General features: G+C 35.8%; 1 protein-coding gene and 1 non-coding gene across 2 annotated transcripts; both read left to right on the forward strand.

The window, feature by feature from the left end:
• The first annotated feature begins 1,019 nt into the window (after positions 1–1,019).
• On the forward strand, positions 1,020–1,091 carry Trnaa-ugc. The gene has a single exon. It is a non-coding gene; the product is annotated as a tRNA-Ala (tRNA).
• A 4,391-nt stretch (positions 1,092–5,482) lies between these two features.
• Positions 5,483–6,175, forward strand: LOC115231790. The gene has a single exon (XM_029801731.1). The coding sequence runs from the start codon at positions 5,483–5,485 to the stop codon at positions 6,173–6,175; it is 693 nt and encodes a 230-aa protein (XP_029657591.1).
• Positions 6,176–12,949: the final 6,774 nt, after the last annotated feature.

Genomic DNA, 12,949 nt, shown 5'->3' on the forward strand with positions numbered 1-12,949 from the left:
ATCCAACTATGTCCTTCAACAAGCATGTCTCTAGCATTTCTGACAAGGCAAACAGACCCACAAACATACAAAAAGCAATAAGTGGTCACATTACAGGTGTCCAAAAGCCACTCCTCAAACGAGTTTCCAAACAATACATACGCCCCGTATTAAGTTATGCAAGTCCAAGCTGGGCCCCTTGCCTATCTACAAGCTCGAAAATGTCACTTCAATCAGTACAAAACAAGGCTATGCGCACAATATCTGAGTGTCTGAAATCAACCCCAATTAATAACCTCCACTGTGAAAAAAACCTTTTGCCAATTGAAGATCATCTAAATATGAGAGGAGCGCAATGTATATTTGCATCTCAAATTCCATATTATTGTTCTGCTCTATATGTGCTAAACGGCAATTCTCGTTCAGTGAAGAACACGCCAGCAAATCTATATTCCCGGATCCTTGCTAAAATTGATGGCCTGCACCAATGTCTATATCCAATGAAGAGAATTCGCGATTCGATATATACTTCAGCAATTCTTAAGCTGACGCCTAACCCCGTACTCGATAAACCTCCTCCTGAAGTTCACTTTCTAAATTGCTTCTCGACCGTTCGGCTCAGACAATTTTTTGGGTTTATCTATTGTAGATTCGAAGTCTCACTCGAATTTGTCCCTAGTAAATACAACCTTTTTAGTTTTCCTACGGGAAGTGTATTTAGAGACTTTTCATTTCGTTTCTTTCAAATTCATGTGACTCGATATTAATAAGACCTGTATAACAATTGTACAACGATACTCCAATTTTTTTGATCGAATTATTAATTGAATCTAGATTTTAATTTGCATAGATGCTACTTCAAAAATTTTATTTATAACCTATGTTAATAGACAACTATCCAAATCATAGTTTCTAGCACATCCAAATATCCTTCAAACTCATCAAAAAATCGAGCTTTGTGTGCCAAAGACTTTTGAATCAATTAAAAACAAGCACTAGAATTATTAGAGTTTGAATGGATTTAAATGGATTTAAAAAACGGGGATGTGGTCTAGTGGTATGACATCTGCTTTGCATGCTGAAGGTCCTGGGTTCGATTCCCAGCATCTCCAATTTTTTATTAAATATTTTTTAATTATAAAGAAAATTTAGTTTACCCGAAGAACAAACAGAGATTATATTTTCAACAATTTCTCTTTTAAGTGATCGTATGAATCTCTGATTCCTTACAGACTTAAAACTTAAGTGGTTTCTGAAAAGAAGCTTCTCAATCTTAATAATAAAATGGTATGGTGTGTGTCTGTCTGTCTGTCTGTGTGTGCACACCAACTTCAAATTGGCAATACGATGTCCTCGACTTACATGATGAGGTCCTTAAAACCTTCCCCCCCAAAAAAATTAAAAAAAAATTTCTGCATTTTGGTTAAAATGAACAACTACGATGTCCTCGACTTACATGATGAGGTCCTTAAAACCTTCCCCCCAAAAAAATTAAAAAAAAAATTTTCTGCATTTTGGTTAAAATGAACAACTACGATGTCCTCGACTTACATGATGAAGTCCTTAAAACCTTCCCCCCCAAAAAAAATTAAAAAAAAATTTTCTGCATTTTGGTTAAAATGAACAACTACAATGTCCTCGACTTACATGATGAAGTCCTTAAAACCTTCCCCCCAAAAAAAATTAAAAAAAAAATTTCTGCATTTTGGTTAAAATGAACAACTACGATGTCCTCGACTTACATGATGAAGTCCTTAAAACCTTCCCCCAAAAAAAAATTAAAAAAAAATTTCTGCATTTTGGTTAAAATGAACAACTACGATGTCCTCGACTTACATGATGAGGTCCTTAAAACCTTCCCCCCAAAAAAAATTAAAAAAAAAATTTTCTGCATTTTGGTCAAAATGAACAACTACGATGTCCTCGACTTACATGATGAGGTCCTTAAAACCTTCCCGCCAAAAAATCAAAAATTATTTTCTGCATTTTGATTAAAATGAACAACGTTAATGTCCTCGACATTCATGATGAGGCCTATTAAAACCTTCGAGGCAAAAATCTCACGTATTAAGAATATCCTTGATGAAAACGACAGCAAAAATATTAACAATGATGAATTCCCGATTATTCGCGATAAAGAAATTCAATTCATCCTATGATTTTCTCTTTAAAATTAAATGCATATATCATTATCGACCATGAATCAAAATTAAAGCTATTATCATATTTGACTTTGACAGAATGTGCAATTACAGATTGCATGACCTTGAATAGAGTGTGCAATTAACAGATTTTGAAAAACACTTTGATAGTTAAAACCACATTAGCACAATCATTAACACAATTTACCACCAATTGACAGCGCAATCAGAAGAATTTGCGTAAAAATATTAACTATTTAGTTAAGTTTTTCGTAAAGATAGAATTTATTTTTGTATGCCTCTTTTCCTAAACTTTTTTATTATTCAAAAATAATTTTTTAAATAGATAACCGAAGGAGGAAAAACGAAGCTGAAGAAAAAACGGTCAGCTTAAGGTAATTAATTAAATCTTTTTTGTGTGTCGCTTTTTTGGCTGCTGCTACTCTGCCTGCCACATCTCCGGCTGCCCCATTTCCGCCAGTGGTTTCTCTAATCAAGGTCACTAAGCTAAATCTCCGGACTATAAAGGTTCTTAAGCATTATCTTAATTGGCTGTTAAAAAATTAGACTGGTTGTTGCCGTGGCGGCAGAGATTTTTTTTGTTTATACCATTTTACAAATTTTTAAAGTTTTTTTTTGTTTTTTTTTTATTTTTTTGTTTTTAAATTATTCATTTTTATTTGTTTTTCTTTATTTTTTTGTTATTTTCTAAAAATTCAACCGGATTGAATTTTTAAACTCCTTAGATCCCTCTGGAATGCCGAATCATCTTTTAAAGTTAAAGATAGGCGTTCCAGTGGTTTTATTACGAAATCTTGCGCCACCTAAATTATGCAACGGAACGAGGTTAGTTATCAAAAATTTGATAGCTAACGTAATAGAGGCGACGATATTAACAGGTAAGTATAGAGGTGAGGATGTTTATATTCCACGAATTCCGATAATTTCTGATGAATTACCATGTAGATTTAAAAGGCTGCAATTTCCTTTGAGGATGAGTTTTGCAATGACAATAAACAAGGCCCAGGGACAGTCATTAAAGGTAGTTGGGTTATTTTTAGAGAGTGAGTGCTTTTCACATGGACAGCTGTATGTGGGATGCTCGAGGGTAGGCAGAAGAGAAATTTATTCATATATGCCAAGGAAGGACGGACGACAAACATCGTTTATCAACAGGCGATAGAATAGGGTTACATTAAACCAGGTAGTTTTATACATCTACATAAACTTATAGTTGTTTGATGAAACAGGCCCTCCGAAGGAGCTAGGTCGCGGTGAGCGAAGCGAGCTGCCGAGCTAGTTCTGAATAAAACTGATCTAGTCGTTCGTTAAAAAGTACATAAAACACAAATCTATTTGATGAATTAGCTTTACTTTAAACAACTTGTGGTCTTCATTCCATCCTATACAAAAGTGGTACGGAGGATTTTGTGAATGTTAAAAACCCTAGTTACTCGCTTGTTGGCCAAGACCGTAAAGACGGGGGAGAGAAAGAACATTTTGAGTGAGCTGTCTTTTATCAGCAACGGTATTTTTGTGCTTGTATGTGGTAAGCGCAATAGTCCAGAGAATGTAGTCCAGGGAGTTGCTCGATCCATTGCTCATTTGAATACTTACTATAATGCTCCTATTCAATATTAATATCAAATTTTCCATTCTTCTTGTGCTTTGAAATTTATTTTGTCAACCAACAAAAAAATGCTTATCAACCAGTCAAGACAACTATTAATAAATTAGATAGGCTCGACTACCAATCTTGAATATTTGATCGAATGATACAAAAAGGAATTCCTTTACTCCCCGGATCAACGATGTCCAAGCAGATACATAATCATATTTCCACTCAGGCCATCAGATCACTTAAACAAAATAAGCTACTAGACTCTGCTTCAAATTTACAATTACAAACTTCAAATGTCATTATTAATTGACAAATTGACTTGAAAATGGTATAGACTCTGCACCTCCTCTTAAATCCGAATCCAGCAAGTATGGAGTTGGATGCAGCACTGTATCAGACATACGTAAAAAGGCTGATTTTTATTTGGAATTTGGAATTATTCATTTTCACGAGTTGGATAATATCCCTTTCAACGTTATTTTACAAAAATAGAAGAATTGTTTCGGTTATCTTATTTTTACAAGTTGCAAATAATTGATTAAATATATATTTCAGAAATGATTTTGCTCAAACTTACTAAAAATGAACTTGAGGAAATTAAAAATTCATTGGATGTACTTTTATTGACCGATTGGAGAAATCCAAAAAAATAAAACAAATTATCAAAACAGTTAATTTTTGAATATGAATACATAGTATTTATAAAATACAAAAACCAGAAGAAATAGTATATCTAAAATACAAAAACCAATGTCCCTACGTATGGTATTTGATAACCACTTTGTTCCCAAGTACAGTTTACCCTCTATTGCTCGCCAATTCTATTGCTCGCCATTTCTATAACTCGCCACTTTTTGGAAAAAATGCCATTTTACTAAGGAAATTCCATTGCTCGCCAAATTCTCTTACTCGCCACGTTTTAGTATTAAAAAATTAAAATTTATTATTAAAAAAATAATTTTTTCAAATATTTATACCGCGTGTTTTTTTTGTAACATGAGGAAGTGCTCAAGATTATCTTATGATCAAAAAAGAGAAATTATAAATTATCTTATGATAATTCTTCTCTAAGTCTAAGGCGTGTTTCAAAAATTTTTTCGTCGCGTTTAAAAAAATCAATTTCGAGACGTGCAATTAACGATCTTAAATTGAACAAACAGAAGATTCTTGGAATTAATCCAATTTATGGGAGAAGTTCTCGTTTTTCGAAACTTAGATATTCAGCAATTGATTCTGAAATCATTGCCTGGATAGATTACATGGAATCTATTGGAGTTTGCCTCAATGATGAGATAATTTTGTCGAAAGCAACTGAAATTGCTGTGTTAAACGGTCTCTTCGAATTTAAAGCCAGTAAAGGATGGCTTGAAAAGTTCAAAAAAAGGCACAATGTAAAACTAAGAATTTTTCATGGTGAATTGGGATATACTGCGGATGAGTTCAAAGACCAAATCGAAGACTTTAAAAAAATTATCTCTTCTAAAATAAATGAATATGGTTCAGAAAATGTTTATAATGCCGACGAAACCTGCGTATTTTACAAGACCATTCCATCAAAAAGTGTCTGCAGGAAACTTTGACCAGGACAAAAATTACTTAAAGATAGGTTTAACATTTTTAGCCAATTTTCAGTGCCTTCTGCAAGATAGAAATTTGTTTTTTGCAAACACGAGGCCGTTATGCAATCATTGTAAAAAAAAGTAAACAAACTGTTGATCATCTGGCCACTCAGTGTGGTAAAATGCTCAATAGCGATTATCTCCGAAGACATGACGAGGTGGTTAAATGTGTCCATCTTCATATTTGTCGAATGTATGGAATCAAAAAGAACAGGAAATTAAAGACTCATTCAGTTCAGTCGATATTGTCAACTCAAAATGTAGAAATTAAAGTTGACACGTCAATTATAACAGAAAATAAAGTCAACTTCAATAAACCGGATATCTTTGTTTATGACAAGATTAAAAAGGAAATAACCTTAATCGAGGTGGGCATAACATCTCAGGACCGCTTAAAACAAGTGGAAGTTGAGAAACTTCACAAATATGATTTCCTTGCAAATGAACTATCACTACTCTACGAATGCCAAGTTAAAATTATTCCCGTGGTTCTGACCTGGGATGGTGTTGTCACAAGATGCTTCAAAAATTATATGGATAAACTATATATTGAAAAATCTACAATGACATACATCCAATCGGTTGTGCTCAAAAGGACGCTAGAGAGCATGATAATTGAACACAAGCATGGAATGAAGATAACTGGCGAGGAATATGCCTCTGCGACCGATCAACTAGTAGAAATGGCATGCCGCCAGGACACTCCATTCAAAGATAAAAGACGCACAACAACTGACGCAGAGATAGAGAATGAAGAGGAACAAGCAGCAGACTCTTCTCCTAAAAGGAGAAGAGAGACTACCAATCAGGATTGAAAATCCTAATTAAATATCTTAACCTTAATTAAATTTTGGTTAATAAATTATTAATTATATATTTAGTATTTAGTTGTTGTGGTGTGTGCATGTACGTTTCCAAGCAGTTAAGGAAAACGAAACCTACGGGCCTTCCTGCAAATAAAAAGAACTTAAAAAAGACAGGACCGTCGCCTATGGGACCTCACAATGCCACAAGAGCTAATGGTGTTAAAGAAGATCTTGTTGGTGATGCTGCCAAAACTAACTTGCATTCTCTTTCTGCGATCATCGGAAATGTCAATGGTGTCTCTGAAGGCGAATGGGTGTCTCAGATTGCCCTTGCCGCGAAGCAAAGACTTGGAAGGATGCCAAGAGGTGGTTGGAACCTTGTCCTGGAGAAGTTCAATGAGAAGTACTCGGCAAAGTGCTCCAGTTTATGCCAACTAAAGAGCATGGCTAGACGGAATAACAATGTGCAAGGGAGATGCGACTCTTTCAGAGTGCAAGATGATGTGGACGTAGAAATTTCCAGTTTCAGAAATTGCCTAGAGGAACTCAAATTCCAAATTGGGAAAGTTCAGTCTATTCAGAGAGACTCTCGAAAGCCAACTCCAAAGGTGCAACGAAGGATGGTAAAAACTGATATCCTGGCTGGATTAAATTCTGCAATTTATCATATTACAAAAGATGATCCGCCCCAAGATATTAATCAAATTACCGATATTTTATATGCTGCACAGTGTGCTTATTTGGTCTTAACTACGAGAGCCAGACCACAGAGCACATGGTTGGAGAACACGGAAAGAAAAATCTCTAAATTAGCAGATGAAATTGACACAGTTCGTTCCTTCTCCAAACAAACCTTGCCTCAGGCAGAAAAGCAAAAGGCAATGGATGTTCTCTGCCGCTACGGATATAAGAAGTCTAAGAAGGGGGAGCTAACCAGAATTGAGACTCTATTGAATGATCTAATTAGAATCAAAAAGAAACAGATATCTATCCATTCCTCGAGGAAAAATTTCCGGAAAGACAATGCGTGTTTTGAATTAAACCGCAGAAGATTTTATCGAAACTTATCTTCGAGCACCGAAGCCACCCTGTATGGGTTTGGTGATGGTGAGTGCTTATCATTTTGGGAAGATGTCTGGAGCAAGAAAAATATGGGGCCCGTAGTTTATGATTTTGTGGGTGTGAGGTGTACTGGCGCTGAAACCATGCGACCTCAATTCACAAGTGATTTTATTATGGATATGCTCAAATATGCATCTGACTGGAAGGCATGCGGATGCGACGGAACGTATAACTTTTTCTTAAAAAAGATGGATTCTTTGCATGGGTTTCTGTGTAAAGAGATAGTCCGAATAATTAATGGAGAGTACACGCCTGATAGCTGGTCAACATACTGCCGTTAAATTGCTTGAAGAAATATGGAAAGAAGAGAATTAAAAAAACAGATTAATTCAAAATTAAAGTTATTTTTATAATTTTTTTATTCTTGATTTGCTAATTTTAATTCTTCCCCGGTTTCTAAATCGTTAATTTAGCGCATAACCCTAACCCTAGATTTTCCGACTCAATTTTTAGTATCCTAACCATCAGACAAGAAAACGGAAACGTTTAATGATAAAACAATAATAATAAATTAAAATAAATAAATATTTTTTTAATTAATTCAGTAAGATTTTCGGTTAAATTAATAAAAATCATAAGTTTAACAAATGATTAAAGATGATTAATGTAGATCATCACCCCGGACGATATAAACTGCCCGGACGATATAAGACACGACAATAAATAATAAATATTTTTAAAAATTTCATATTGTCTTCAAGTACACTTCATCAATGCAGTTTTCTCCTCGTCACACGACGTAGCAAAATTTTCCTGCCAACTTCTTAAATGAATATTATTTTCTAGTAGTGTCCTCAGTTAGTGTTTTTTAATGTCAAATTGCTCCTTGTCAAATCGAACGTCAACAAGCTCTAGCATGATAGTTCGGGTTAACTACGACTTTCAGTTGCTATTTTCAAAAAGTTTGTCCTCCCGATCTTCGGGATGGGCTTATTGAGGCAAATAATAAAGTAACATTTATAACAGTGGTTCTCAAACTTTTTTCCCTGCATCTAAATAATTATCTGCGTACAATTTATCGATTTTAAAAAATTAAGAAAAAAAATATTAAATTAATGAGATAGATGGTGTTAAAATAATTTTACAGACAGAACTTTTATTTTAGTAAGACCTAATAATAATTAACCAAAAAATAACTTGTTTTTTATGTTTTGGGATAAATTATATATTATTCTATTAATTTTATTATTTGATCATGGAATTTTTCGACCGAAATTCCCCAATTTATTTCCAGAGAATTATTGACAAATCTCTTAATGCACGGTATAATAAAATTCTCGACAATTGTATGAGTTTTGTTTGCTTTTGATATGAAATCATGTAGGAGTGCTCAGAATAATAAAAACAAATAAATCAATTTTCTAAGTGCATTGATTATTATTAAATCAACTTATACATGCACTAATGTAGTCATGAGATCATCGTGTAATCATTGCAAGAAAAATTGTTGACTGTTTGGTTCAGTGAATATTAATAACAAGAAAATTAAAAAACGTTTGGATCAGTCAATACTGTCAATAAAAAATGTTGAAATTAAACCTGATTCGTTGATTGTTTTGAAACAAAGGTCCAGTTCAATAAACTAGACATTTTGTTCACAACAAATTACAAATGATATTAACTTAATTTTTTTTTAATTAACAATAATTGATTAAAAGACAACGAAAAACGTTAAGTCCCAGCGGCAAGGACGCAGTGTGCGTTGCCCCGAACAATGGCCAGGCCGATGCGCTGGCGGAACCAGAGGCCCTCTCTGGTGTCCTTGAGCCTCCTCCCGATGGACTGCCCGACCTCGTTGAGGAAAGAGTCAGTCTCCTTTCCCGCAGCTCCAGCGGTCTCCAGGGCGATTGCCGTAACGCGGTAGCGGTTTGCGAGCGAAGAATATTTTTGTAGTTTCATCTTTCGGCGTGGTTTGCAGCCGAACAAGGGTTTGCGGCGGAAGAATGGATCCTCGATTTGTTAAAGAGTACGCCTCTACTACTGACAAACTTATGGAATTACCACTCTTTCTAAAAAGGTGGTAACTAAAGAATAATTAGATAGGTTCAAAAAATTTGATTAAATAAGGTTTTTTTAGTTTCTAATTGTTTCCTTAAAGTATGATTTTTAGAACATTCAACAAATGATGTTTATAAACAAAAACTTTAAATAAATTCTCTATTTCTGCAGTGAAATTTACATGATTGCTAGTGTCTTAAACCTCTTTCGGCACCACAGCGACCAGTAAGGAAGATGAAATTCACAGTCAGATTTTGTTTTTCCTATGTCTTGCACAGTCCCTGGACGTTTTTTTAATATTTTTGTTTGTTATTTTTCCTGGTTATGTCCATAGGATATGTATTCTCGCTTACACAATAATCAAGCATGCTGGTTAACAACACCTAAAATTTATTAACAAATTAGTCCATATTTAAAATAGAGACTGCTAGTTAGGTCTTTTTAAGTCTCTCCCGAATGGTGACTTTAGTAGTGCCTAAGGATATGGGGCCTTTTAGCAGTATATTGAGAATATCTCTTTAATGACTTGTATGTGGGAAAATTAATATTGATTGAAAAAAGAGTTATAAAATAGCTAATGGCTTCTTGGCCAGCCTCGTGAATAGCAAAGCCATTTCCGCGGATCACGGCGGAGTCCCAAATAAGGGATTTCCCTTGCTGGTAAAGAAAGGTGGTCATGCCGTCTGGGCGTTTTCCGTCTTCTCTATCCAGCCCAACCGTCTCGAGGATTGACGGAACACCCGCGGAAGCGAGGGGTCTCTAAATGATTGCGTTGAATTTACTGTGGCGAAAGGCACGACCGGCACTCCAACGGCAAACGAGAAAGTGCAAACCGTACTCGTCAACAGTTTCTCCACAGCGGTATTTGTGCGCCTGACAGATCTTCAGCCCGACACGGAGGGGAGATTGGTATTCTTAAACAATCGTTGTCCAACAGATTCCCGATGGAAAGGAGAGGGAGAGCTTTTAACCAAGCACCGCTGCTTTGACAGTGACCTGCACGTAAGAAAGCGAGTCGATGTTGGTTGGAGACAGAGGCCAGGGCTTCGATAGTCGCCTGACAAGAGATCTCTTCCCACTGCTCCTGAATAGATGGAGAATTGGGCAGTCTCGGACCAGACCGGGCTTCTCACCGACCATAAGCAGCCAAGTAATCTTCAGACAATTTCTGTTCGAAAAGGTTTCTAAGAACGATGTCTAAGAAAGAACGAGAAGCTGACTGAGCGGATATGAATGCCGGAAGGGCCAGATCAGAATAAGATCTCATGCCAAGGCCGCCGAGGATCATCCTGCTGGACCCCGGGGGACAAAGAGACAGGAACGTCGTCGAACATAAGGATGATTGAGGAACCATATGAGAGATGCAGGAGAGGATATGCAAAAGGAACGAATTCGCGGCAGCGCTCTAGCAAGTGATCACGTCTGATGGAATTGAAAGCGTTCGAAACGTCGAGTTTAACTTGTATATTATCACTAAAAAATTGTAGCCAAGCAACAAGAATGACACTCACTAAACAGGTAGGGAAAGGGCCCCTAATACTTCAAATTGAAGAATTAAAGTCAAAGATAGCTCTTTTGGGTTAGTATTCATACAAAATACATTAGAGGGGAATAAAAAAATATCAACCGACAAAAGCGAGAATAAAATCCACGAAAATGCAACAAAAATAATCCAACTAAGAAAGGAAATAATGCAACTTCGCAAAAACTACGCAGCCTCTCTATCAGTTGTGGAGATTTCACGACTCCTAGTCTAATGAAAATGTGATCAATAAATGTTTTGAAAGCAGACCGGCGGAGAAGGAAGCACTACGAAACGAAACAGGACTTGTATGTTGGAAAGGACTAACTCTACAGAACGCATACGAAATAATGGATGGCAAATTGTCCAATACAATCAAAAAATATAATCTTATTCGATATGAGACAGCAGTTCTTAATAAGCGAATCGAGCATCTCCAGAAAACACCAATAGCCTGTCAGTGGGTCACATCACCTGAGAGTACCCCCGCCGAGACGAAGGAGGCAGAGGTTAGTCAAACATTACCACTGTCTAAGGAAATCTCCAGGATACAAAACAAAATGGATAAAGTGAGACTAAAAAACCACGAGGTTTACTGGGTGTCGGAAACATATGAAAAAGTCAGGAAAATTTTAGAAAAAGTTAATGTCCCTGACTCATCAGGCGGCTCTCCACTACCCGAATATGTTGGACGCGGAAGAAGAAACTCTGAAAAGGCTCCAAGAAGAATTAAAGAAACTCAAAGTCCTGCAGGAAGATGCACAAAAAGCTAAAATAATAGCAATGGAGGAACAGAATCGGACAGAACGTAAAGTCTTTGCTCTTCGAAAAAAGCGAGAAATCGAACTTCAAAAACTTAAAAAAGAAGCCGAGGACAAGACATTTGAGACCGAGCAACTGAACAGACTTGTAGTCGTGCCTTGATGAGTTGTTTTCAGTCACAGAATGAAGCAGCAATCCCACAGGAAGACCCTTCGACGCAGCCTTTGAAGGACGAGAACGGCAACAAAACCGCATTTTATGATGAATTCCTTCGACAAATCAAGACTGCCATTTCCATAGGAGACACTAAGGATGCCGTCCTCCGATTTGAAAACCAACAAAAGACTAGAGAACAGTTGGAAAGAATAAAAGTCACAAACGACGAAAATTTGAAGCTTTTGGCTCGCGAGAAAGAAAATATTCAACAAAAATTTGAAATGATAAAATTTACTGGCGACATGAAAATAATTGAGTTGTTGGTTGGTCATCATTCCAGAAATTGGAAAGTAGTTAACGAACTGTCGGAACTACTCGAGGATGAGATTCAAACCAAAAATCTGCTAGAACTTGAATTTTTAGAGGATAGTCAGAATCTGGTGGAGATCAAGACCGGGATCGATAACCTATCGCAGAAACTATCTAATTTTTACAAAGTACACGCTCGATTCAAAAGGACAGGATGTTCCATTAGAAAATGAAGTAGAGGACGACTTACTCGGCTCATTGGCCACTATTAAGACCAAGGTCAAGATGCTCTATGAAGAACTCGAAGGCCAGAATTTGGAAAACTATCAAGATTTTGAGACAACACAAAATGTAGTCGACTTTATTTATTAAAGCAATTTGTGGATGATAAGTTTTTGGAGGAAGCCGGGGAGGCCATGACAGTTCCCCCGAGACAGGAAGCAGCATATGAAGGCAATTGATGATCATTAGGATTAGATAACCAAGAAAGTGGGGAGGATGAAGGAGTCCTCACAAGAGAGGAACTTAAGAAACAGGCTAGAATGCTTACAGAAACGAAAACATTCAAAAAAAGAAAAAATAATAAAAAGAGGTAGACTGTAGAAATACTAACAATTAATCAATTAACCATTTTCACTCGAAATATGTCTTTTTGGGTCAAATTGTTATCAGTTATTTTTCTGAAAAATACACCCCTCGACATTAAAATCCGAACACTTAATTTTTAGCAAATTTTTAATCATTTTTAATAAAATAATTTATTTGAGCTTCTTTATTTGTATTATTTTAACTATTTATATATTTAAATATATATATTCGAAAATATAATTTTCAAAATTAAAGCAGAAACGTGTTTTCTAGTGACAAAGAATTCCGAACGGTATTTTATTCAACTCACAGAATACAATTTTTAT

The sequence above is a fragment of the Octopus sinensis genome, unplaced genomic scaffold (assembly GCF_006345805.1).
Source record: "Octopus sinensis unplaced genomic scaffold, ASM634580v1 Contig18899, whole genome shotgun sequence".
NCBI classification, from domain to species: domain Eukaryota; kingdom Metazoa; phylum Mollusca; class Cephalopoda; order Octopoda; family Octopodidae; genus Octopus; species Octopus sinensis.